Source organism: Balaenoptera musculus, chromosome 14, assembly GCF_009873245.2.
Source record: "Balaenoptera musculus isolate JJ_BM4_2016_0621 chromosome 14, mBalMus1.pri.v3, whole genome shotgun sequence".
NCBI classification, from domain to species: Eukaryota; Metazoa; Chordata; class Mammalia; order Artiodactyla; family Balaenopteridae; genus Balaenoptera; species Balaenoptera musculus.
This window is the reverse complement of record NC_045798.1, coordinates 26,211,764-26,237,549: the sequence shown is the minus strand read 5'-3', so window position 1 is coordinate 26,237,549 and position 25,786 is coordinate 26,211,764. Positions and strand designations below refer to the sequence as shown.

The window sequence follows — 25,786 nt, the reverse complement described above, 5'->3', positions numbered from 1 at the left end:
CAGGGCACCCCCTCTGGTTTCCCCCAGTAGCCCAACATTTTCCTGGCTCCACCCCCCCGCCCCAGCACCAACTCCCAGCTTCCTCCTTGGCCTCCTGGCCTTGGCTCAGCCTATTTCTGCTGCTTACCGGGCTCCCCCTCACCTTTCCTGCCTGGTGCTCTTCCTGGTCTTTTGGCATTTGTTACCACGTCCTTCTCCAGGGAGAATTCCTCCAACTTCTCACCCTAGGCCAAGTCAGATGACCCCTCTGGGCTCCTCAGCCCCAGTGCTTCCCTCCCTCAGTCCTGGCAGGGAGCTGGTTCCATGCCCCCTGGGCTGGCACATGTCACAGTTGACTTGGTAAAGAGAGTCACAATCAGGAATCACCTCAGTCTCCTAGGTCTCTCTCCTCCCTCTGGGGTGACGCTGTCTCCCACAGGTGGGGTGCAGGGCTGGTTCATGAACCTCCTTGCAGGGAGGGAAATTTCAGGTTAGTTCCTGGCCTTCCTGGTGCTGCTGAGGGGCTTTGCTCTCCCATGCCTACTCGTAACCCCGGCCACTGTCTTCTCCAAGCTACACCCTGGGTCCCAGACTTGTCACCTGTCCCTCAGGATGGTCACAATCTACCTGTCTTGTGTCCTAGACCCTCTGATATCTGAATCATCTAATAAACGAAGGAGACAGGGTCATGGACAGACAGAGCCTCAGCCTGCCTGCCTCCCATAGAGGCTCCTTTAATATGTGCACTTAAATAGAATTTTAGATGTGTAATTGAAATTGTTCATATACACCCATACAATTTCAATTATCTTTGTCATTTACAATTCAAACAACTTTACAACGCAGATGAGAGTACCATGTTTGGCTACCTCAACAGACTTACACGGTTTTTTTGTTTTAATTAATTAATTAATTAATTAGGCTGCATTGGGCCTTTCTTGCTGTGCGCAGGCTTTCTCTAGTTGTGAGTGGGGGCTACTCTTCGTTGTGGTGCGCAGGCCTCTCATTGCGGTGGCTTCTCTTGTTGCGGAGCATGGGCTGTAGGGGCACGGGCTTCAGTAGTTGTGGCTCATGGGCTCTAGAGCGCAGGCTCAGTAGTTGGGGGCACGGGCTTAGTTGCTCCGTGGCATGTGGGGGTCTTCCGGGACTAGGGCTCGAAACTGTGTCCCCTGCATTGGCAGGTGGATTCTAAACCACTGCACCACCAGGGAAGTCCGACTTCCACATTTTAAATAACAACTTTTGTTATAAAAGTTGTTATAAAGTATGTTATAAAAACATAGGGTCCCATAAACATTGCTGGTAATTCTACTGGGACTTGGCGGCTCTCACCCCCCGGTGGGCTGTCCTTCACCGTGAGGCAAGGTTGGCACAGGCACAAGAGGCCACAAAGGTAGATGTCTTTGGGGGCCAGGTAGGGATGCAGGGAGCCCGAGGGTCTCTGCCCAGCCCCACTCGAGCCCACACGTATCACCAGGTGTCCTGATCAAGAGAAGTGCTGATTCACACATGGAACGTGAAGTTGCCTGACTTGGAGGCAACCCATTTAAAAATAATTTTAAGCCTCCGTGACGATGTAACGTTTTTAGGGTGGAGCCTGGGGAAGGCTCCTACAGGTGTGTGTGTTTGGGGGGGGGGGTGTTCAGACCTCCATCTAAATATTGGCTAAGAAGCAGACGACCGCAGTAGCGCTGGAAAGCCGCAGGAGACCGGAGACCTCGGCCAGTGTGGCTGGAGCGGGGGTGGGGCCTGGCTGTGGGCGGGGCCTGGAGCGGCCAATGTCTCGTTGGGGGTGGGGTTACTCGGAGCCGGCCGGGCTACAGCACTTCCGGAAATCAGCGCCGTCGCACGCGGAGGCTGTCGGCCGAAGCCGGGGGTGTAGTCTAGGCAGCTAATCGGAGGGCGCTGTGTACCTGCCCAGCCAATGAGGAGCGGGTTTCCGCGGCGCCCCGCCCCTGCTCCCTACAGCCCTATCCTGGAGATCACCCACCTGGACTCCGTGCTTTCTCCCTGGCGGCTTTTCTTGCGCCTTCCCGCTAGAAATGCCGTTCGTTGAGCTGGACACGAACTTGCCCGCCGGCCGTGTGCCCGCGGGACTAGAGAAGCGGCTCTGCGCGGCCACTGCCGCCATCCTGGGCAAGCCTGAGGACGTGAGTATGGGCAGGGGAGCACGAAGAGGGAGGAGGTTGGCGGATGGGGTCGGCCTCTGTCCGCTCTCCGGCTTCCCCACCGCGACCCTGACTCTTCCGCGCCCGCCAAGTCTGACCTCCCGCTCTCCAAGACCCCGCGGCCCCAGCCGCCACGTCTGCTCCCTGTCGCCGTCCAGCCATGACCCCGACGTGACCTCCAAGGACCCCGGCCCGTGCCCCCAGCCCTGATCCCGCGGGGCCCGGGCTCCCCCACTCCGCGCTCCCTGGTCCTCAGCACCATCCCGGCCTACACCGGCTTCAGGCGAAACTTTCGTGTCCCCGCAGCGCGTGAACGTGACGGTGCGGCCCGGCCTGGCCATGGCGGTTAACGGCTCGGCGGAGCCCGGAGCGCAACTGCTCGTCTCCTCCATCGGTGTGGTGGGCACGGCCGAGGAGAACCGCGGCCACAGTGCCCGCCTCTTCGAGTTTCTCACCAAGGAGCTGGACCTGGCCCAGGATCGGTGCGTAGGGGCAGGGAGAGGACCCTGTTGGGACTTCCGCGAGACGGGGCAGGGATCCGACTTGAGGCCCTTCCTAAGGTTGGGGAAAAAATTAATTCCCCACCCTTCGCTAGAAGGATGTGGTGCCGCAGGGCGCCTTGCGTCCCCCGGTGGTGGGCCCACCTTGAGAGTGGTAGTGGAATTGAGTGAATTCCTGGCTCTGTAGTGGTCCCTGTGACACCTGGGCAAGGTGTGGCCTCCAGGACCTCAGTGTTTCCATCTGTGAAGTGGGAAGGCTCTCCTTTAACCACTCCCTGGGGGTACTGCATGGGATGGCACTATACTGCACCTGCCTTGACACTTGGTAGGGCAGGATGTTGTTACCCTGACAAAACCAAGGCCATTTATCATCTGCCTTCAGGCTTCCCCACATCTTAGGGAAACAGGTGTAATTTTCTAGAGCTTCTCCAAGCTGGTCGAGGAATTCTGGGTATGTCCTGAGGCTGTGACCTTTGGGCCTATGGCCCAGTTAGGTCCCAGGTAAGGTTCCTGGGAGGGCCACAGAGTAGTGGAAAGAGCATTGGCCTGAATGTCTGGAGACCTGGGTTCTGGGTCCCATGCAGCTGGAGGATCCACACAAACCTGGAAGTGAACCATCTCTGGTTTGTAGCCTTCTCTTCTGTGAATAGAGAGGCATGGATTAAACAATTCCCAAGAACACCTACAGCTCCCAAACCTGGTATTCTGTGGCAAGGTTAAAGTTTCTTCCTGGGTGAAAAATATTCCTGAGCCAATTCCATGCCTACGAGGAACTAAGTATATGAGAAGCTTGAAAGAACCTTCCAGAATGGAGCCTTCATTGGCCCAGAAAGGCTGGTGAAGAATGGTTACTTCTGGGGGGTGCTCAGACCTGATCCTCAAGCTGGGGAGTGATAATAATTCTAACAACATAAGTAATGTGTAATTTACTATGTGCCAGATACTCCATAGGTAACTCACATGCCTGATCCCATTTGATCCTTAGAAGTTTTGTCCCCCTCTCCACACCCCTCATGTGGACATGCCATCCCCATGAGGTAGATACCTCCATTTTGCCTATTTACAGATGGGAAAACTGAGGTTGTCACATATACCTCCTTGGTCCCAGGCTATCCCAGGTATCCTGGTTCTTCACAAGGAACTTCCTATCACTTCTGTGAGAGGGGCACACTCACTCACTCCACAGACATTACAGGGGTGGTGGGGGGAGTCACCCTGTGCCTGGCCTTCTTGAGCCAGGCTTTGCGAAAACAGGCAGCTTGGGCACTGCAGATGCCCCCATGGGGCCTGCAGTTTGGAAGACAGGGCTCCCCTGTGAACACACAGACAGAGGATATAGTGACCACAGAGGCCGCCATGTTGAGAGTCTGTTCTCGGTGGGTGATGATGATGTGCAGTCACCATTCCAACCTTGACATGCCCACTGCCCTGTCGGGGGTTGGGCAGAGAGCATTAATGGGTTGAGACAGGCTTGCAAAATGGCTGGTGGGCTAAGGCAGGCTGGCCTGGGAGCCCATGGTGGGAGTACCTGGCTAGGGGTCTTGGAATGTGAGGCATTAGCCAAGGAGCTGATGACATCTTTTTCTCTGTCTCCTGAAGGATAATTATCCGCTTTCTCCCCTTGGAGGCCTGGCAGATCGGCAAGAAGGGGACAGTCATGACCTTTTTATGATTGGCATGGAGGGCGTCCAGGGCATCTGTGAGCTGGCAGCCCCTTCCAGAGAGGCCTCCTGGCAAAGTGAGGGCCTGGTGGATACCAGCTTCTGGCACCCCCACGTGCAGACAGGCCTGTGACCTCACGGTCCTCTTCCCCATCCTTATGACAAATAAATGAAGAGCTTTGTCTCTCAAACATGACTTCTCTACTTCCCTTTACCCTCCCCCGGCATTCTGGGCCACCCTGGGCAGCAGGGTTGGTTTATGAGGTGGGGACCTTAGGGAACCTGGGAGGTGGGATGTTCCTGTCTTCAGGGCCTCTGTTTCATGTCTTGTATCTCGGCTGCCCAAATCAGAGGGTGGAGGGCTCAGCCTGGAGGCCCTGCTCCCGATGCCCATGTTCAGGCTGGTGGGGAGGAGCTGGCAGCTGGTCCAGCCTGGGCCTTCCTGCAGACTCTGCTGACCAGATGTTCCTGTCCTCAGCCTGGGCTTCAGGGACCTTCCCTGGACATTGCCAAACTTCACCTTCTCCAGTGAGTCTTGATGAGAATTCATTGTAGCTGCACGCCTTGTAAAAATCCATGTCCCAGAATGGCAAACCCAGAAATGCAACATCTGCTTCTAGAAATGGAATGAATGGGATCCCGCCCCCCCCCATCTAAAGAACATACCATGCTTTTGCATTTCAGAGGATATACAGGTGGGGTGGGGGTAGCCCAAAGGAAGTCGCCTTTTCAGTTTCCTTCCAGATGCAGAGTTTACATCTCTGGGCACTATGTTTCTCTGCACAATTAAAGCTTTGATCATCCTTGTGCACCAATGAAATACCAAATTGAGATTTTCAGTCTATGCAGTCCACCTGGTTAATAAGTTAGTTTCCAAAAGAATGTGCCTGTGCCTGCTGTGTTTACCTGACCACCGCTGAGGACTTGTTAAAAGCTATAGCTTGGAGTTCCTTTCCCTGGCTCGCTGTCCCAGCTGTTTCTGCTCTCATTCCTTCCGCCAACATGGATGTCTTGCTTCCCAAAGGGGCTCAGGGAATGTTTGTGGGTTGAATGCAAATGAATGGTTGAAGTGCCTAAGGAGGGATTCAGGCCTAACCCTTGCCAGGACCATAAGGTAAGAGCCTCCTATCTGGTCTCCCCAGCTTCAATCTCATCCCCACTACTGTGAGTGATATCTGTTTGCTGTGAGGACTGGCCCCTCCCCCCACGCGGGCATTACCTCTCCTCCTTGTGGCCCTGAGTTTTACCCCCTGATAACACCATGCTGCAACGAGGCTCCTGCATGGCCAGCAGTGTTTCTCAACTCAAAACCTTGCCACACAGCTAGCTCCCTGCTGCTTGCACCACCCTTCCCATCTTTTTTCAACTTTCACTCCAGAGCATCTTTCAAGATACAACTCTGGTGGGAGCTGCATACAAGGTTGCAAGTCATCCACGAAAGTTTGAAACCATCTGTTTATGCTGTTTAACCCAACCCTGCCCCTTATACTCCTCTCAAAAATCAAGGTTGGCGACAATTTTTTTATCTACTAGCATATCATTAAAGCTTTACTGTACTGGACCGTCTATGAGTTCTTCACCATGGTTTTACTGTCTATAAATAAAGTCAAAGAAAAAGCCGTAACATTCGTTCTTTAAGTCATTCTTGCTGGACTCAAGCCGCTATGAATGTCAACCAGTGTGAAGCCCTTCCTTAAAACGCTTAGCTCCCTGTGTCCCAGGCCCTGGTCAGAAACCCGTCAACGCTGGGCCCTCCTTCCGGCTCTGTTCTGTCACTTCCTCCCCGGTCCGTTCATCCCCCGCTCCCCCTCCCCCTTTTTCTTTTGCTTCAGTAGTTGCTTGTATCTGTGACTTTTAGGTTTCAAATCCTTTTCGGAACGAGGTGAGGTCCAGGTAATGTGAGAATGCTCTTCCGGCCCCGGTCCCTCCAAGTGTCCCCAGGTTTCCACGGCCTTCAGAACAGCTGTCGCAGGTTGTAACAGTAGTGCGGCCGTCACTTGGCAGCTGCTGCGGGCCAGGCCCCGAGCTCGGCGCTTCCCGGGTACGACGAGCGGTGGGGAGGGAGCGGGCGGGATTTGGGTAGCAGCAGGCGCGGAACCCCCAGCCGCGCTCAGGCCGAAGTGCAGGATTACGCCGGCCGCCTGCAGGGTCCTCGCGCGCCAGCTCTGCGGGGCGGTGCGTGAGCGCTTGCCGACTGGCTGGTGGAGCCGGCTCCGGAGCCAATGGGAGCGCGCCTTGTTGTGAGGCGCGCAGCCGGCAGGCGCGGGGGTCGGGTGGACAGGCGGTTGCCGTGGAGACGCCTGGTGAGTTCGCTGGCAGCGGGTTTGGGGCGGCCCCGGGTGGGGGCGCGGCTCTGCCCTGCCGGGGGCGGGGGCTTGAGGGACGGTGGGCGCGGGGTCCGGCCGGGCGGACGCTGGGGCTCCTCGTGGGGAAACCGAAGCCGGGACCCGGAGCGGCCCGACTGGGCCCCGCTGCCGCGCGGGCCTCTCGTCGGCTCCTGCTCGTCCCGGGGGGCTGAGAGGGGCTCCGCGTGGGGGCAGGGGTCACAGTGGCCGCAGCGGGAGCCGCCGTCCGGTCTGCGGCTGCGGTGCCGGGCCCCGCGCTGACCACCGCCTCGTGTCCTTCTACTTCACCTTCACGGCGGCGCTGCGCGGTGAGCGCCTCTCACGGGTGGAAACTGAGGCCGAGAGGACGTGCAGCCGCTTGTCCCGAGTCCCCGGCTCCCCCGTGGGCCATTGGCTCCAAACTGCAAGCCTTGACTGCCCCACCGCCCCGAGGAGGCGGACCCGGGCCGGATAGAGCTTCCTGTTGCAGCTGTCTGCACAAGGGGCTCTGGGGGCCCCTCCACCTCTGGGGGCCCCTCCACCTCTGGGGGCCTGGGTTACTACAGGTCGTGCTGTGTATGCGGATTCCATGCGGCTGGGCTTCCTTCTGGGTGACTCATAACCGTTCTTAGAACTGGAGTATCCTCGGAGTGGTCTCGTTCAGGGGTCGGCAAACTTTGGTTGTAGATATAATGATTTTTATAGTAGTAGTATGTCTTGTGGCTAAAGTAAGTATGAGTATACTTACTATAGTATAAGTATTTGGGTGCTATACTTTACTCAGTACTGTGGTCGCAGCCAAAGACAGTATGTAAGAGAGTGGTGGTGTTTCAGTGAAATTTTATTTAGGGACATTGAAATTTGAATTTTATGTAAGTTTTATGTAATTTTCACGTGTCACGAAGTTTTTCAACCATTTAAAAATGTAAAAATCATTCTTTGCTCTTGGGCTGTATGGAAACAGTAGGCTAGTGAGCTTGCAGACACCTGATTTAGTCCAAAGACTCATGCAGTAGAGGAAACTGAGACCCAGAGGGGGTATCTTATGCCATGTCAGTCACACAGCCGGGTAGTGCCCCAACTGAGCTTATTAAGACCTAGGCTTCCCGACTCCCAGGCCAGAGCCTGCTAGGAAACATCACCACTTACCACTGGATCAGGGTACGAGGTGCTCAAAGTGTGCTGTTGTTATGTGTTCTGAAGGACATGAAAACTATAAAGAGTTTGAAAACTTGTGAGGTTTAACTCCTGAATGTGCTGTTCTGAGAAAATGCAACTGTTCTGCTGGGAGACTGAGAAATGAGTACCAGATACTTCCCTTCTCATCTTTATACAGTAGCTTTTTTTTTTTTTTTAAACTCCTTTTTGTGGTTTCTAGGGTTTGTGGTGAATAATATGGCTATGGTCTTTATTCTCATATTGCTTACAGATGATAAATATATAATCTCAAATGGTTATTTCTTTGTAAAGTTTTTATTTTAAACTACTTTGTGTGTGTGTTTTTATTGAAGTATAGTTGATTTACAATGTTGTGTTAGTTTCAGGTGTACAGCAAAGTGATTTGGTTATACATACATATATATCTATTTTTTTTCAGATTCATTTACCTTATAGGTTATTACAAAATATTGAGTACAGTTCCCTGTGCTATACAGTAGGTCCCTGTTGGTCATCTATTTTATATATAGTAGTGTGTATCTGTTAATCCCAAACTCTCAATTTATCCCCCCCGCTTTGGTAACCATAAGTTTGTTTTCTATGTCTGTGGGTCTATTTCTTTGTGGTATATAAGTTCATTTGTATCTTTTTTTTTTTTTTTTTAGATTACACATACAAGCAATATCATATGATATTTGTCTTTCTTTGTCTTACTTAGTATAATAACCTCTAGGTTCATCCGTGTTGCTGCAAATGGCATTATTTCATTCTTTTTTTAAAAAATATTTATTTAATTTATTTAGTTTCCTTATTTTTTTGTCTGCGTCTGGTCTTAGTTTTTTTTTTTTTTTTAATTTATTTATTTATTTTTGGCTGTGTTGGGTCTTCGTTTCTGTGCGAGGGCTTTCTCTAGTTGCGACGAGCGGGGGCCACTCTTCATTGCAGCGCGCGGGCCTCTCACTGTCGCGGCCTCTCCTGCTGCAGAGCACAGGCTCCAGACGCGCAGGCTCAGCAGTTGTGGCTCACGGGCCCAGTTTCTCCGCGGCATGTGGGATCTTCCCAGACCAGGGCTCGAACCCGCGTCCCCTGCAATGGCAGGCAGACTCTCAACCACTGCGCCACCAGGGAAGCCCTGGTCTTAGTTTTGGTACGTGGGATCTTTTGTTACAGGGCGCGGACTCTTGGTTGCGGCGTGTGGGCTTCTCTCTAGTTGTGGTGCACGGGCTCCAGAGTGCGTGGGCTCTGTATTTGTAGACTTTTTTTTTTAACACTTTATTTTTATACATTTATTTATTTATTTATTTTTGGCTGCGTTGGGACTTTGTTGCTGCACGTGGGCTTTCTTTTTAGTTGCGGCGATCGGGGGGCTACTCTTTGTTGCGGTTGGTAGGCCTCTTGTTAAGGTGGCTTCTGTTGTCGCGGAGCATGGGCTCTAGGTGCGTGGGCTTCAGTAGTTGTGGCACATGGGCTCAGTAGCTGTGGCTCACAGGTTCCAGAGCGCAGGCTCAGTAGTTGTGGTGCACGGGCTTAGTTGCTCCATGGCATGTGGGATCTTCCTGGACCAGGGATCAAACCCGTGTCCCCTGCATTGGCAGGCGGATTCTTAACCACTGCGCCACTAGGGAAGCCTTGTAGACTTTTTAATGATGGCCATTCTGACTGTGTGAGGTGATGCCTCATGGTAGTTTTGATATACATTTCTTTAATAATTAGCAATGTTGAGCATCTTTTCATGTGTCTTTTGGCCATCTGTATGTCTTCTTTGGAGGAATGTCTATTTAGATCTTCAGCCCATTTTTTTATTGGGTTGTTTGTTTTTTTTGATATTGAGCTGTAGGAGCTGTTTTTGTATATTTTGGAGATTAATTCCTTGTCAGATGCACCATTTGCAAATATTTTCTTCCATTCTGTAGGTTGTCTTTTAAACTACTTTTAGATTTAGAGAAAAGTTGCAACAATAATACAGTGAGTTTCCATGTGTCTCTCATGCTGCTTTCCTAATGTTAACATCTTATATAATCCTAGCACAATTATCAGGAACAGAAAGCTAGTATTGATACAATATTATTAACTCAACTACAGACTTGGTTGGAATTTTACCAGTTTTTCCAGTGGTCTATTTTCATCCCAGGATTGTATCCAAGATCCCGTATTGCATTTAGTCATTTCTCCATAGTCTCCACCTTAGTCCTTAACAGTTTTTTAGTCTTTTCTTAACTTCTTGACCTTGCTACTTTTTAAAAGTACCGATCAGTTATTTTGTCTAATATCCCTCAGCTTAGGCTTGTCTGATGTTTTCTCATGATTGGAGTGAAGTTATGCATTTTAGGCCAGAATAACACAAACATGGTGTCCTCAGTGCATCGTATCAAGGAGTTCAGGAGGTAGACATGTTTCATTACTGGTGATGTTTACTTTGATTGCTTGGTTTAGTTGGTGTCTGCCAGGTTTCAACACTGTAAAGTTACAGTTTTTTCCCTTGTAGTTAGTAGGTATCTCTGGGGGAGATACTTTGAGAGGATGCAAATTCTGGTTCTGGCAAATCTATACCCACTGACCTTAGCATCCATCTGTGGATCTTTGTGGCCTTTGCCTAAAGGTAATTATGTTTCTTTCCTTCTGCATTTATTCATTGAAATTCAGTTGAAGGAAGAGCTATTCCTTCTCTCATTTATTTATTTATTTGATTATTTATTTATATCAGTATGGACCCAAGGATATTCATTTTATTCTGTGAGTTAAAATCTAATCTTACCATTATTTGTTGCTCACTGTTTGGCTTTGGCTATTTAGGGTCTCCTTCAAGTTAGCCACTGTGTCCTATCAACAAACCCTCATCATTTTTTTGAGTACTTACTTACCTTCAGGCACCACAGGATGTTCCAGGCTCGTCTTGTATTTTCTCTGCCCCAACCCTGGAATTGAAGCTCCTTTTTGTCTTTAGCCTTGAGGTATCCAGTCAAGATACTGTTTTATACAGGTTTGTTCTTTTCTTCCTCATCCCCTTCAGTGTGGTTATGTTATTTGTGATACAGCAGGTTCATTACTAGTATTTATATTCCATTTTGGATCCCCCCTAGATCCTAGTTGATTTTGATTGTTTATTTTTGGAGTGTGACACGTGACCGTGGCTCTCAGAGTCAGAGCTGTGCACAAGGTATACGCAGAGAAGGGTCCTTCCCTCCGCATCCCCTCCACCCATTCCCGTTCTCCCCTGCACCCCTTCCCACTCACCTCCTGTAACTAACTGATCTCTCTGGTACCTGGATTGTCCTTTCATGTTTCTTTTGCACAAAGAATAGATGGTTGTGTATTTTCTTATATCCTCTTCTTTCTTATATGAAGGGTGGCATGCTATAAATATTTGTATTTGCTTTTTTTTACTTAACAATATGTCTTGAAAATCACCCTGTATCTGTTCGTAGATATCCTATTCATTTTTTTAAAATTTATTTATTAAATTTATTTATTTTTGGCTGCTTTGGGTCTTCATTGCTGCACGCAGGCTCTCTGTAGTTGCGGCGAGCGGGGGCTATTCTTCTTTGCGGTGTGCGGGCTTCTCATTGTGGTGGCTTCTCTCGTTGCAGGCTTCAGTAGTTGTGACATGAGGGCTCAGTAGTTGTGGCGCACGGGCTTAGTTGCTCTGCAGCATGTGGGATCTTCCCGGACCAGGGCTCGAACCCGTGTTCTTAACCACTGTGCTACCAGGGAAGTCCCTCCTATTCATTTTTTAAAAAACAGTTTTATTGATATATAATTTATACACCATACAATGTACCCATTTAAAGTTTACAATTCATTGGTGTTTAGTATATTCACAGAGTTGTGCAGGTATCACCACAATCAATTTTAGAACATTTTTATCCCCCCAAAAGGAACCCTGTGTCTATTAACACTCACTTCCCATCACCTCCTCCCCCAGCCCTAGGCATTCACTAATGTACTTTCTGCGTATGTAGATATGCCTTTTCTGGACATTTCATAGAAATGGGATCATACGGTGTGTGGTCTGTTGCTGCTTCCTTCACTGAGCATCACGTTTTCATGGTTCATCTGTGTTGTCAGTACTCCATTCCTTTTTATGGCTGAATAATATTCCATTGTACAGATAGACCACATTTTATTTATCCATTCATCAGTTGATGGACATTTGGGTTGTTTCTACTTTTTGGTTATTATGAATAATACTGCTATGAACATTTTCTCACTAATTTTGCAGCTGTGTATTGCTTCATTGTGTGGTTGTATCATAGTTTATTTATTCATCCACTCTATTGTCTGTGGACATTTAGGTTGTTTCCAATATCTTGCAGTTGCAAACTGCTGCAGTGAATAACCCTGTGCGTATGTATTTTTATGTTGTTTGAAGTATGTCTTCAGGGTAGATTCCCAGAACTGCTGGGTTGAAAGGTAAGTGTAACAAGGTAACAAAGGTCATTTTGTTAGCTATTGTCAAATTCCTCTCCAGAGAGGTCTTACCAATTTGCATTCCCACCCAGCGATGCCTGAGAGTAGTGCCTGTTTGCCCACAACCTCACCACTAGGGTGTGCTTTCCTGCCTCACTTTTGGCCAATGTGGTAGAGGAGAAATGGAGTTTCAATGTTGTTTTAATTTGCATCTCTCTAATTATGAGTGAGTTCCAACATTTTTTCATATGTTTGAGAGCCAGTTGTATATCTTTTTGTGTGTGTGTGAATTGTTTGCTCATATCTTTTCCCCACTTTTCCATCAGGCTTTTGTTTTTCTATCCTTTGGGATTTTTTTTTTTAAACTTTGGGAAAGTATACTTAACATGAAATGTACCACTTTAACTATATTAAAGTGTGCATTTCCATAGCATTAAATGCATCCACGTGGTTGTGCAATCATCACCAGCATCCACCTCATCTTCCCAAACGGAAACTCTGCCCACTAAACAATACCTCCCCATCCTTCCCTCCCGCCAGCCTTGGCAACCACCATTCTACTTCCTGTCTTTATGAATTTGCCTATTTTAGGTACCCCATATAAATGGAATCATAGTTTTGTTACTGGCTTATTTCCCTTAACATAATGTCTTCAGGGTTAATCCATGTAGCATGTGTCAGAGGGTACTTCCTTTTTAAGGGTGAATCTTATTCACAAGGGTTCCAATTTCTCCACATCCTCGTCAGCACTTGTTAGTGCATGTGTGTGTGTGTGTGTGTGTATGTGCAGTCTAGCAGATAACTCAACATCCTGGTCTATTTAATACTGTCCAGCAGAAGAAAATAACTAATTTCAATTTTAAACAAACGAAACAAAAGGAAGCAAAATCTCTCCATAGCCCTTTCAACAAAGAATGGGAGCAGTTTGCTAGAGCTGCCAGGCATCAGTGTATGGCGAGGGAGGAGGGTGGGGGGTGCTGAGGGCATGAGGCGCGGGTCCCATACTGGTCTTCAGGCAACATATGCTGCCTTGGTGGGGAGCAGGGGCGGAGGGAGGGCCTTTCTTCCTTAGTCCAGAATCTGGCAGCTGAATCGGTTGCTGTGAAGCCTGATCTGTCCACAGTCAAAGGCATATGTGGAAATCCACTCCCAGAGAAGAGTGAGTCCTTGGGGAAGCTGGTTTGGCCTCTGAAATGTCGACTGAAAGACACCACCCAGAGTTGACAGGGACTTCATTCTCTCCCTTTGCTCTTCACAGGGACACTGCCCCTTGGGATGTGTGTGTGTTTTCCCCAGGTACAGGGTTTTAGTGCTATAGTTTCTACTTTTATCGTCTTGTTTTTTTCAGATTGTATGGTGGTCACAGTGCCCATCGTAGCATAGTTTATGGTCAAGCAGCAGTTTCCAGAGTTAATCAGCAGAATTCTTTTTTCTAAATGTGGAACCCAGGAGATAAAATAGCTATCAGCCTCGTGGGGTTTGAGTCTTCCTTGTCTGTGAAGAAGACTGTACTTTCTTTCTTCCTTGTAGGAACCCTTGGAGAACTCAGAGCCCATTGTGAAGGTCACAGCTGTGAGCTCTGTTGGCAGTAGCAGTGGTCTTTTTATTTTATACATGTGGAGCACGTGTTCAGTCTCTGCCAAGGCTCATTTCCACTGCCTGCTGGGCCCTTCGGGGCCTTCTGCCAGCCTCTCAGGTGGGACTTTTCCTAGCTCCCTCCTCTGCCCTGACTGGCTTGTTTGGTGGTGCTGCCTCTTCCTCTCCGACCTGCGGGCCAGAACCCCCGCTGTTACCCGGCACCCCTGCTGCTCCCTCCAACCTCCCAGGGGCCCCGTTCTGTGAGTTTTCCTCCTGGAACGTGTCCCCCCCTCTGTCCCCAGTGCCACTTCCCCAGCCAGGCTCCTGGCATCTCTTTGTTTAATAGCAGCACATAGTTCACAGACCATACAGCTCGCCTACGTAGGGTATACAATTCAGTGAGTGTAAGTGTATCCACAGAGTTGTGCAACCATCACCACCATCAATTTCAGAACATTTTCATCACCCCAGAAAGAAGCCCTGTACGTGGTAGCAGTCACTCCCCATGTGTCCCTCTCCCCTAGCCTACTCTACTTTCTGGTTCTATAGATTTGCCTATTCTGGACATTTTGTATAAATGGAATCAGACAATATGTGGCCTTCGTGAATGGCTTCCTTCATTTAGCGTGTTTTCAAGGTTCATCCATGTTGTAGCAAGTACCAGTACTTTAATTTGTTTTATCACTGAATAATAATCCATTGTATGGACATACCACATTTTCTTTATCCATTTGTCAGCTGACAGACATTTGGGTTGTTTCCACCTTTAATCTGTCATGAGTAATGCTGCTGTGAACATTCATGAACAAGTTTTGGTGTGGACATGTTTTCATTTCTCTTGGGGGTGGAATTTCTGTGTTTGACATTCTGAGCAATTGCCAGACGGGTTTCACCATTTTTCGTTCCCATCTGCAGTGGATGAGGTTCTGATTTCTCCACGTCCTCACCAATCCTGTCATTTTTTTAGCAGATTTCACACTGGTCTGCCTACCTCTAATTTTTTTCCTTTTATATTTCCCTCCCACCCTCCAGACCCCCTGCCTCTGCCTCCCCGCCCTCCACCCCACTGCTGTCCCTTCCTGGGGCTTAACACAGGGCTTCCTCCTTCACCTTCCTCCATCCCTTCGAATGACTTGTTCTCCACCTGTTGCCTGTGTTTCTCTTTATTTCATTCAACTTTTGAAAAAATAATTGTTTATCGATCTGTTACCTCTGCTGAGCAGTGAGCCCTGGGGGCAGATGTCGGTCTCACTCCCCTCTGTCCCTGGCCCCTGGTCTGGCAAAGGCGGGCACTCCGTCCCAAGGACCAGGGGCTCCCCGGGTGACAGACTGAAGAGCCATCCCGAGGCCCACTAGCCTGTGTGCCCAGAGCCGGGAGGCCTGTGGGTTTGGACACAGGTTCCTGGTGACCTGGTGCTTCCCGGGCCCTCCCTCAGCCTGTTCTGCTTCCTCCATAGGAGCCACGTGGGCTGGCACTGCCCTGCTGATGCTGGGCATTGCTGGGCGACGCTGGGCGGTGTGCCGAAGCCTCTGACTATGGTATGTGCTGATGCTCACCTGCTCTGTGGTGCTCCGGGGCGAGGGGCGTGTTCTTGGCTGGGCCCTGAAGGCTGTCCGAATGGGGCAGCCTTCCTCCCCGGAGGGCTCTTGGCACCCTCGAGGGTGTGGGTGCCCGCTCTCCTGTTGGGTGGTTTGCAGGGCCGCATCACCATGGCTAGAGAGGCACACAGTTATCCCATGTCATTGGAATCTGTTTTTCCAATGCCTGGGTCTTCTGCTGTGTTGGGCCACTGCTGGGGTGTCCCCAGCCTGTTCCTTTTGTAGTGGACATGCTCCCTGAACAGGTTGGTGTGGTTCCCTCAGAATGTACCAGTCCTCCTTTTCCTCCGCATCTGGGGAAACCGTAGCTGTTTGAGGCCGAGTGTGTTACAGAGTGTTGTGCGCGTTGTGGGTTATTGAAGAGACGAGACACGTCTCATCTAAAAGCAACTCTTCCGTCAAACCTCTGCTTCTAGATTCGAATCGCAGCCTTAAATGCCAGCTCCACGGTTGAGGATGATCATGAAGGAAGCTTTAAAAGTCACAAGACCCAGACAAAGGAGGCGCAGGTATGTGGTCCATGGGCTTCTCTGCAGCTGGACCTTGATTCTCATTTCTGTGGGTGGCACCATGTTTCAGATGCATCCCGATATCTCCTGAATGGGATTTTAGAGGAAAACCCTGTTTACAGAGATGGCCGGCTCTCCATCTCCTGTTTGACCTGCTTCACTTAGAGAGGGTCACGCTGAGGATGGTCACACTGTTTATTCTGAGTGTGCGTGGGCCCTTCTGCAGCCGGGGCTGGCTCTTCACTCAGCCGGTTGTCTGTGTGGGCCTCAGGAGCTGGCACACCCAGGGGACGGCAGCACATCACTTTCCAGGGGGAGGCCCCGGAGGGTGCTGCCTAGCCCAGGTCTCACTGGTGGTCTGTGGGGAGCACGGATTCTCTGTCTTTCCTCTCTGCCACGAGGTCCGGCACCACTTCCATTCCAGCCTGCCTGCCTTCCTCTCGGCCGTCTCTCCCCCCACGTCCTACACGAATATAACAAAGGTTTGCTCCAGTCTTTGTTTTCCCTGGAATAAGCATACACCTCCTCCTTCTCGGGAGAAGCCAGGACAGTGTGGAGCCCTCGCAGACGCTGCTAGTCAGTGGTCCCCGGCCCTCAGGGGTGTCAGTGGGGCTCAGCCTGCCCGGTGCCCCCTCTGCCCCTCCCAGCGGCGAGCAGGCTGAGGCAGAGCGGCACATAGAAAGCAGTGGAAGCTTTCCCTTCTCTCTCGGAGTCCCTGGGTTATTCCGGCTGGTGGGGCCACTCTCCCAGAAAGAGTCAGCGGGGCTCACAGAACCTTGGCATTGCTCTGCTCTGTGCCCTCAGCCTGCCTTCTGCTGTTGCTTAGACTCAGGTGAGCCCGTGCTGCTCGTGTCTCCTTGGGGGGCTGCTGAGGGACTCTTCTCCCAGTGATGAGCTCCTGCGAGCTTGGAGCATTAGGACTGTTTCCACCACAGAGCATGCAGCTGACGAGTAACATGGCCTTGACGGCAGCCCCCTCTCACACATTGTCGGCTTAAAAAGACAAACCTTTGTGCTGTGTGAAAATGTCTTCTGTCTTGGTTTGCAGGAAGCAGAGGCTTTTGCCTTGTACCACAAGGCCCTGGATCTGCAGAAGCACGACCGGTTTGAGGAGTCCGCCAAGGCCTACCACGAGCTCCTGGAGGCGCGCCTGCTGCGAGAGGTGAGGCCCCAGAGGCCCTCTGCCCCCAGCTTCCCCGCCTGCTTGCTCTGAGGGTTGGGTGAGTCCAGAGAAGCATGCAGAACGGTTCTAGGTGCAGAGTAAGAGCTCCGTAAATGCCAGCTGCTCTTCCTACTTGGTCTTCACAGCCACTCTGCCGAGTGCGGGTGCATTGTCCCCAGTTCACAGTGTGGAGACGGAGGCTTAGCCAGGTGTTGGCTCAAAGCCATGCAGCTAGTAAAGCATCAGAGCTGGGAGTGGCATGCGGGAGCCGCTGGCTGGCTTACCGATGCTGTAAATGTCACCATCTAGGCTTGGGCCCTCAGGCGTGGCGGTAGTGCCGGGAGGGTTCCCTCTGTGTCTTTTGGTGCCCAGACGGCCCGCAAACCGCCTCTTGGTGGTCTGGCCTTTCTCCTCTGTGTGCTTGGAACTGGGGGGCCCTTAAAGGACATCGGGGGCCACGCTTTCATTTTCCAGTGGAGGGTGGCACCGGACTGGCCCGAGGGCCTGTGGCAGAAGCCAGCCCTGAAGCCAGGTGTCCTGCTGACTGCCGGCTGAGGCTTCAGGGCCTGGGTGTCACTTTGCTCCTCTGTTTGCTTTGTTCTCAGGCAGTTTCGTCTGGTGATGAGAAGGAGGGGTTGAAACACCCTGGGCTGATGCTGAAGTACTCCACGTTTAAGAACCTGGCCCAGCTGGCCGCCCAGAGGGAGGACCTGGAGACAGCCATGGAGTTCTACCTGGAGGTGCTCCCCTCGGCCGGGTCTTCGGGAGTTCTTGGGGGAGGGGTGGGGTTGTGGTCTGGTTGGTTGAAGAGTGTGTGGTGCTGTGTCAGCTGTATTGCCCAAGGCCCCAGGCAGTGGGTGACAGTAGCAAGTTCAGAGAGGGGTGCATGTGTGTTCTTCCTCTGCCACGCAGGGCACACATGACCATGGGTGATTGCTTCATTTCTCTGGGTCTCCAGGTCTACACCATAGAGTTAGAGTGATATAAAGAGGGTGCTGAACACAGAGCCTGACCCCTGGCACCCAGTACCTACTCAGACTCGTACTGCCATTATTTCTGTCAGGCCGGCTTACCTGTGTGGGCACCTCTGAGGCATCAGCACCATGCACATGCTCACCCTCACACCCTCTGGCAAGGAGGGCGTCTTTATCCTCATTTTAGGGATGAGGATACTGAGGCTGGCGGTCACGCTGCTGGGCAGTGTGGGAGTATGGATATGAACCCACGTCTGTCTCCCACCCATGCTGTTTCTAGAATCCCAGAAGGCTTCTGTATTTTCTTTTAATTCTACTTCTTGCACTTCTTTTACATATCAAATATGTATGGAATACAGGTGTTCAGAGTGACAGAATGTATTAAGAACATGTTCTGGGTTAGATTAATTGGTCCACGTGACTTCCCTGTCATTCTTTGGGCAGTCTGGGTGGCTGGGCTGGTGCTGTGCCCTCCTGCCACCATGGATGCCCGCTCTGGGGAGCTGACTGAGTGTGCCTCTGCTGTGCTGCTACCAGGCGGTCATGCTGGACTCCACGGACGTCAACCTCTGGTATAAAATCGGACACGTGGCCCTGAGGCTCATCCGGGTCCCCCTGGCTCGCCATGCTTTTGAGGAAGGGCTGCGGTGCAATCCTGACCACTGGCCCTGCTTGGACAACCTCATCACTGTCCTGTACACCCTCAGCGATTACACCAGTGAGTGGGGCGTCGCTGCTTTCTGCCACGTGCTCGTGCATTGGGACCGAGGAGAGCGGGAGGCCTGGATGAGCTTGGAGCCAGAGTTAACACCGAAGGGCTTTCTGCCCCACCTTCAGGGGAAATGGAGATGCCTTTGCTTCCCTGCTTTACTCTGCTTGTCTTTCTTTCTCGGTTGAGACTTACCCCATGCATTGTAGTAGGAAGCATGTCCTCTGAGCGGTTTTCCCTTCAGTCTCTCATTTCGTCTCTGCGGTGTCCCGTCCTGTGCCTGTTCTTATAAGTTGCTGACAGATGGCCTAGCAGCTGCAGCCTGACTCCCGGTGCCAGGAGCTCACTCCCCCCTTTTAGCAGCTGGTCCTTCCACAGAGCAGCAGGGCTGCTGGAAAGATCTGTGCCAGACGGAGCCCTGTCTGCCTTCCAGTTGCTTCACTCTCTGACCCCGCCTGGCCCTCTGCTCGGCCCCTCACGGGCTGTCCCGAGGCGGGCGCTGTTGGGGTTCTGGGCCTCTTGGGCCAGCTCCTCCAGGCAGCTCTGTGGGAGGGCCCCAGGCAGGGCCGGGCGCAGGGCATCTGGCCTCGGGCACAGGCGGTCCTGGCGCGGCCTGCTCATTCTTTTCAGGACAGACCTGCTGCCAGCACTTGTCCTCACGTTGAAGGTTACAGCTGGAAGGCTGACTCTTCGAGACTTTTCCTTCTCTTTCTAAGGGCACATCGAGCAGGTGGAGCAGGATGGGGTAGCGGAGGCTGGGAAGCTGGACCCTGCCCGCCACCCACGGGACTCCGTCGGTAGCTCTGTATAGTCAGGTGAACCGCGCGCAGCACAGGGCTGGCAGCGGAGTCGGCGTGCCCCAGGGGCAGGCTGCTGTGGCCCCTTCCCAGTTGTCCCTGCCTGAGGTGACCCTGACTTCTCCCTGTGTCCCCAGAGCCAGCTCAGCCCTCTGTCGCTTCCTCCAGGTGGGCCCGGGCAGGGGCGGGTGCCTTCTCCCTGCCCCTTTGCTGTGGGGCCTCTGCCGTCTGCCCTCCTCTGCACCCTCTGACCATCGCATGCTTGCATGTGGGGTCATTTCTGGACTTGGGCCCTTGTGTCCCTCCACGCAAGTGTTCTCGGGCGTGTCCTTCCGTGGATGTCCGCGCCCGTGGTGTGGATCGCCTGTTTTGACTCCAGTGCTTTCATCTTCAGTGACTGTGGGTCTCTCCCTGGGCTCTTCCTGGAGCTTGGGCGCCCCCTGGAGGCCCCAGCCTCAGCGTCCCGCCTTCTCTCCGGCACCAGGCTCAGTTCTCTCTCCTGGAGAAGCCGCACTTGATAAGCTGAAGTCTTGGCGGGAAGATGGGTTTGGAGGACAGAGCGGTTTATGTGTCTATGAGAGCCGCAGAACCACATCGAAGCCCCAGAGTATGAGCAGCCGGTACATGGGCGCTCGAGAGGAGTAGGCAGGCCTCCCTCTGCTGCGGGTGCGGTCAGCTCTGCTGCTGCTGACCAGCCCATCCAGAGGATTGGTGCCCCCCTGGTTTTCTCTCTGCTCCCACCACCTTCCCAGAGGAAACCATGTCCTCCTCCTCCTTCCGGTTAGGCGGGAACCTCTGGGCCCCCTGTCCCTAGTTCAGTGGGCGGCTGGCGGGGCAGCCCAGACCCCCTCCTGCTTGTGGCGTGGGCACCGCTCTCCCGCTGCCCTTCTCCCTGACTTCCGTGTGGCATCTCTGCTTCTGCTCTAGCTTTCCTTCCTCCTCCCCTGCTCCATCCTTCTCTGGTTATTCCTGATGGGAGTGCCTTGCACCCACACTCAAACTCTGGAGCTGGGCGGGGCACGGGGCTGTCTGGTGCCCAGGCAGAGAGGAGCTGGCGGCCGTACTCCAGTTTGCCGACAGCTGGTTCCCGAAGGGTTTCCTCGAGGTGGGCTTGCTGGGCTGAGGGTCTGTGTTTGATGCCCATGTTTCCCCAGAAAGGTTGTTCAGCCGTCCTCCCTGGCAGTGTGGGCCTTTGCCCCTCGATCTTGGTATTATTATTTTCAAAAATCGTTCCCGATTGGATCGATTAAAGTGGTGTCTTGTCGCCATTTACCTGGTGTTTCTTGGACTCCAGAGCAGGGACTACTTCCCTGGCGTCACTGGCAAGGCCAGAGAGTCAGAGTGCAGCTTGGAGGTCACGCCTGTTTCTTTCCTGGCCAGCTTGTCTGTACTTCATTTGCAAAGCTTTGGAGAAGGACTGCCGCTACAGCAAGGGGCTGGTTCTCAAGGAGAAGATCTTCGAGGAGCAACCGTGTCTCCGCCAGGACTCCCTCCGGATGTTCCTGAAATGGTGAGTCTGCAGCCCGCCACCTCCTCCCCCAGCGGCTGGGGGCTGTTGAGGCCCCTCGCTTGGCAAACGGCTCTGATCTGCTTGGTTTATTGTTTCCCTACGCACCTCATATGGGCGGTGCCTCTGCCTGTCCGCCGCCCTCCTTCCCTGCTGCCCTCCTTCCCCGCTGCCCTGCGGCTCTCCTCTGGGTGCTCACGGCAGCCTTGTTCACCTCGCTCCTCGCTGCCCACCCTACTCCTTTCCGAGGCTGTGCTTCCTGTGTTGCCCGGCCTGCCTCTAATCGGGCCACCGTGCCTGCCTCCGGGATGAGACTCATGCTCGGCAGCGTCGCCCAGGAGGCCCTTTGCAGTCTGACCCCCCAGTTCTCCTCATGTTTCTCCCTCCCCCAAGGGGAGAGCTGTCCCAGGGCCCTGCTGTGTCCTGTCTGGTCCTGCACCCTGGCTCCCACAGTGCCCTCACCTGGAATCCCCACCTCTCCCTATTGTGTCTTCGTGCCCCTTCATATTCCAAGCCCCACATCCCCTCTTGGCAGCTTTCCAAGTTCGGGCTGCCTCCCCGCCCATCCTCCAGTGGAACCAACTCCTGTGCCCTCTGGTATTTCCTTGGCCCTGGGAGCTCACCGGTTGGGAGTTAGTGGTTATATTGGTGTTTATCCCTCATAAGACTGTGCCTCTTATTCACATCTGTCCTGAGGGAGCTGACCTTCTTTGGAGAGGTGGTTGATGAGCATGTAGGACAGATGATGAGTCCATAAGCGCGTGGCTCCACGGGGGAGCCCTGTGGGGAGGAGGGCACAGGGCAGTGGGGGCAGGTCTCGCCGGGCCACCACAAGCAGAGGTGTGCCTGTGGGAGGCGTCTGGTGCCTCAAACTCCCACCCTTTCGGTTGATTTCCATAGGCTTTGGTGAGCTTGGCTGGTCTGATGACCTTTTTTGGGATGGGTAGGATGGGAGAGTCAAATCCTCAAAAGGTTTTCAGCAAATAATTGAGAGCAGCATTTAATTTTTCTGTGGCTTTTCTGCCATCACTATGATCCTGTTAATACAGATGAAGGTGATGAATTGTAAGCGGATCAAAGGGCATTAATCATTTCTAGTGTAACGTGGGTATTAAGAATGCTAATTACTGCCCTTTCCAGCCCAGACTCAAGTGGTTATTTTATTTGTAGGAAGAATTAATGCAGATTAAAGGATATTAACTGCATCCCTCTGTGTAAGATTTCCATCTTGGCTCTACTGTGACACGGTCACTCCTCTCTGTCTCATGCACTCTCAGTGACATGTCCATCCACGAGGTGTCGGTGAGCGCGGCCGAGTCGCAGGCCATCATGGATGAGGCCCTGGGACTTCGGAGGAGGCGGCAGGCGCTGACTGTGCACGAGAAGGAGCCGGACCTGAAGCTGGTGCAGCCCATCCCCTTCCTCACGTAGGTCGTCTGGGTCTGGGCTGCCGGGTGGCCACTGGGCCCTGCTTGGGAGGGGGCTCAGCCCGCCCGGGCTGCTGCCGTGGCAGGAGCTGGGCGCACGTGGGCGGGTGGCTGCAGGAAGCAGGCCGGGCCTCCCCTGGTCGAAGTCTCTCTCTGTTGCTGTCCTTGACCCACCATCTGCCATGTTCCTGTAAGCCCCTCTCATCTGCCCACCCTAAGGGGAGAAGGAAACCAGCATTAGCCAAGCCCTGGAGGGGGGACACCAGGACTCAGAGAGGCTAATGGTGAGGGAGGAGCTGATACCAGGTCCTGGCTTCCCGATCTCTAGTCCATGCTCCCCTGCTAGGGCTGCTCGGCACCCTGGAAGGTGGGCCTCAGCGTAGCCCCAGGAAGGGTGGTCCCTGGAGTTGGGGTCATTTAGCCCTTCGGTGAGGTCTGTTCCTAACATCCTGACATTGACTCTCGTGCCTATAAGTTGAGAGTGTCTCATATGTGGAGGCAAGTCACGTGGTGGCCCACAGCTCCCCACCAGATGGGACAGACCTGGGTCCAGACCTGGTGCCCTCGCCGGGTCATTATGTGCCACTCCCTGGAAAAGAGGGAGCAGCATCCCTCTCTTGTAGGGTCATCATGATAATTGAATCGAGTGCTCGGGGGTCGTGCAGAGCCAGCACGCAGGAGGGGCTGGCTCTGACCCACGTTACTGCTCCTACTTGTTCGTTCCCGCACGTTTGAGTTTCCCAGGAAACTAGAGGCAGTCCCAGGGGTACTTAGTCACCAGAAGGAGGGGCACGTGTGCAAAGCTGACAGGCCCCTCGAGGAGAGAAGCACAGCACCGAGAGCTCATAATGGTGTCCGCACTGCTCCGGGGGTTGGGGAAGGCTTAGGGCCAGAGCTGGAGTCCATTGGAGGAGTGGGCATGGATCAGGCAAAGGGGCTGGGGGGTGTGAGTGGGGTGTTGTTTCCGGGCAGGGGGAAGCCTGTGTGAAGGCCCTGTGGTATGTGGGGGGTGGTTTTGTTTGCAGAACTGAAAGCAAGCTATCGAGGGGAGAGTGCAGGGGGCGGGTGGGGGAGGGGGGGCCGGGTTGCAGTGGTGCGATGAGGCTGGGCGACACCGAGGGGACAGGCGGAGGCTTTGGTTTTTAGTCTGAGGGCTGGGAAGCTGTTCAAGGTTGGAAGGGTGAGTACATCATGCTACACTGTGTCATACCATAACGCAGCATGACACACAACACAACACATGACTACATGTAAAACACAAAACAACAGACAGCATACAACATAACACATGCTACACCTCACCACAACAGGGCACACAACACAACTTATACACAGCAAAACACACGACAGTCTCGGTTTGCATCCAGCAAGCCCCGGCCCAAGAGCTGTTCAGCCCCTTTGGACCATATCCCTGTCAGTATTCCTCCCCCAGAAAACCAGACTAGTGGCAACAGGACAATGACCCGTCGTTTTAAAGATTCGACCTTGTAGGGAAGGGGTTCTTGAGTGAGTCTGTGGTTTCTCCGTGTGCCTGGTAGGTCTGAAGGGGCCTGGGGCTGAGATGCCTCAGGGCTTCTCCTGCGGGCAGTGGAGCGGGTGCGGGCTCTTCTCCAGCCCCGGCTGCTCCACCTCAGCCATCAGTAAACTGAGACCACCCCGCCCTCATGGAGGTGGCGGCCCTGAGCTCCGGGTACCCCGTGTTGTGTGCTGACCCAGGCGGTGACCCTCTCCCTGCAGCTGGAAGTGCCTTGGGGAGAGCCTGCTGGCCACGTACCACCACCTCACCACCTGCGAGCCCCCGCGCCCCAGCCTTGGCAAGAGGATCGACCTTTCCGACTACCAGGACCCCGGCCAGCCCCTGGTGTCCTCTGCCGTGGTGGCACCTGTCAGCGTGATCCAGCCGAGCCCCGTCAGCGCCAACCCCGAGGTGACCGTGGCAGAGCCCGTGCTCTCTTACGCCCCTGTGGCCACGGCCAGCTTCCTGCTGCACAGCCCCAGCCTGTTGGAGACGGGCATCCCTGCGGGTGAGCAGGCCTTGGGGTTGGCTTCGGGAGAGACCCTGTCTGCTGAGCAGGAATGAGAGTCGGGGTGCCCTGGCCTCTCCAGAGGGACGGGTCCTGCTGCCGCTCCTGGCCCCACAGGGGAGCCTCTGGGCCTTCTCGCAGGGCCTCCCTCGTCAGGGGTGGCTTCTGCAGTGGGGCCCCTGCAGGGAAGGGGTTGGCCTCAGGGATACAGCTCCTCAGACCACTCGATGCCCAGTTGCTCAGTCCTGGGGTAGAGTTCACTCCTGCTTGTGACCTGTGAGCTGGCGGCTCCCTCTGCTGGTTCTGCTCAGTTGCTGGCTTACACCCTGCACCCAGTGCTGCTGTGCACTGACGTTCTGAGTTCTTTAGCTTTAAGAAGCAGTCAGCATAGTTACCGCCGTATGCAGTAGTATATGTTGGAATGGTTTTATTGGTTTCTATTATCATTGGAGTTGTAAAAAAATTTCAGACTAAAGTTCCTGAGCCTTTCCTTGATTTTTGTATCACCGATGAAGAATACCTGGCAGTTAAGGAAGTTTCTGAATGAACCTGTATATGATTGTTTTTAACTTTTTAACTTAATCATACATGACACCCCTCTCTTCTCTGTATGATTTATGTGACTCTCTTGCCCACATCATGTCACTGGGCCATGGTGATGGACAGAGTCAGTGTCATTGCTACTTGCTCTGTTCCATCCCAGGCCAGCCAGTGGGAGGGGCAGGGGGATGGGGCGGTTGACTCTGAGACCCTGGCATTCTGTAGGTGTGGAAAGTAGCCTTGAGATCTGGCTTTTGGGCTCTGTGAGTTGGAGAAAGGGGTGAGACTTAAGCGGTTTGGAATGGATTTTTCCCAGGCTCCTTGTTGTTAGAGCAGACAGGAGATTTCCTGAATGTCAAAGAAGCCACAGGTTAAACCTGCAGGCAGGGTTATTATAAAAGAAGGGACCGAGTGCCTCGTGGTGCATTTCCCTAGCCTGCCTCTTGTGAGATTTCAACGTACTCTCTCTGTGAAGGTGATGTTTCTGGGGGAGATAAATCCAAGAAAGCGGTGAAGCGGAAGAAGATTTCTGAGGAGAGCGGGGAGACGGCGAAGCGGCGGTCTGCCCGCGTCCGAAACACCAAGTGCAAAAAAGAAGAGAAGGTGGACTTCCAGGAGCTGCTGGTGAAGTTCTTGCCGTCCAGGTACGGTGCACTTTTTCTGTTTTAGCAAAGGAAGCACACAAACCTCCTGCCTCTGTCACGTCTCTGGTTCCGTGGCCGCCCTCCCCTCCAGGCATGTCCTCCATCTTCTTGTAACATCT

The 25,786-nt window shown here is 53.0% G+C and overlaps 2 protein-coding genes across 8 annotated transcripts in view; both read left to right on the top strand.

The window, feature by feature from the left end:
- The first annotated feature begins 1,820 nt into the window (after nt 1–1,820).
- On the top strand, nt 1,821–4,504 carry LOC118880343 (D-dopachrome decarboxylase). Its single transcript, XM_036823989.1, has 3 exons — nt 1,821–2,129; nt 2,454–2,629; nt 4,247–4,504. Exons 1-3 carry the CDS (start codon nt 2,022–2,024, stop codon nt 4,317–4,319), a joined length of 357 nt encoding a protein of 118 aa, XP_036679884.1. The 5' UTR covers nt 1,821–2,021; the 3' UTR covers nt 4,320–4,504.
- A 1,872-nt stretch (nt 4,505–6,376) lies between these two features.
- The window catches only part of CABIN1 (calcineurin binding protein 1), a 101,149-nt gene continuing 81,739 nt past the window's right edge, over nt 6,377–25,786 (top strand). The window contains exons 1-11 of one of the 7 annotated variants that reach the window (XM_036874637.1): nt 6,685–6,961; nt 13,728–13,893; nt 15,233–15,314; nt 15,791–15,883; nt 16,932–17,045; nt 17,651–17,785; nt 18,557–18,737; nt 20,906–21,035; nt 22,310–22,459; nt 24,197–24,483; nt 25,499–25,667. In XM_036874637.1, the coding sequence (XP_036730532.1) occupies nt 15,312–15,314; nt 15,791–15,883; nt 16,932–17,045; nt 17,651–17,785; nt 18,557–18,737; nt 20,906–21,035; nt 22,310–22,459; nt 24,197–24,483; nt 25,499–25,667 (1,262 nt within the window). In that variant the 5' untranslated portion in view covers nt 6,685–6,961; nt 13,728–13,893; nt 15,233–15,311. Of the gene's footprint in view, nt 6,612–6,684; nt 6,962–13,727; nt 13,894–15,232; nt 15,315–15,790; nt 15,884–16,931; nt 17,046–17,650; nt 17,786–18,556; nt 18,738–20,905; nt 21,036–22,309; nt 22,460–24,196; nt 24,484–25,498; nt 25,668–25,786 lie in introns of those variants that run through there. The other 6 variants (XR_005022607.1, XM_036874641.1, XM_036874639.1 and 3 more) reach the window with 6 other exon arrangements.

Excerpts from the sequence above, each read along its gene's own strand:
- LOC118880343 (XM_036823989.1), top strand. The coding sequence starts at position 2,022 with ATGCCGTTCGTTGAGCTGGACACGAACTTGCCCGCCGGCCGTGTGCCC. Across the intron at positions 2,130-2,453 it reads TCCTGGGCAAGCCTGAGGAC|CGCGTGAACGTGACGGTGCG; the intron begins GTGAGTATGGGC and ends GTGTCCCCGCAG. Across the intron at positions 2,630-4,246 it reads CTGGACCTGGCCCAGGATCG|GATAATTATCCGCTTTCTCC; the intron begins GTGCGTAGGGGC and ends TGTCTCCTGAAG.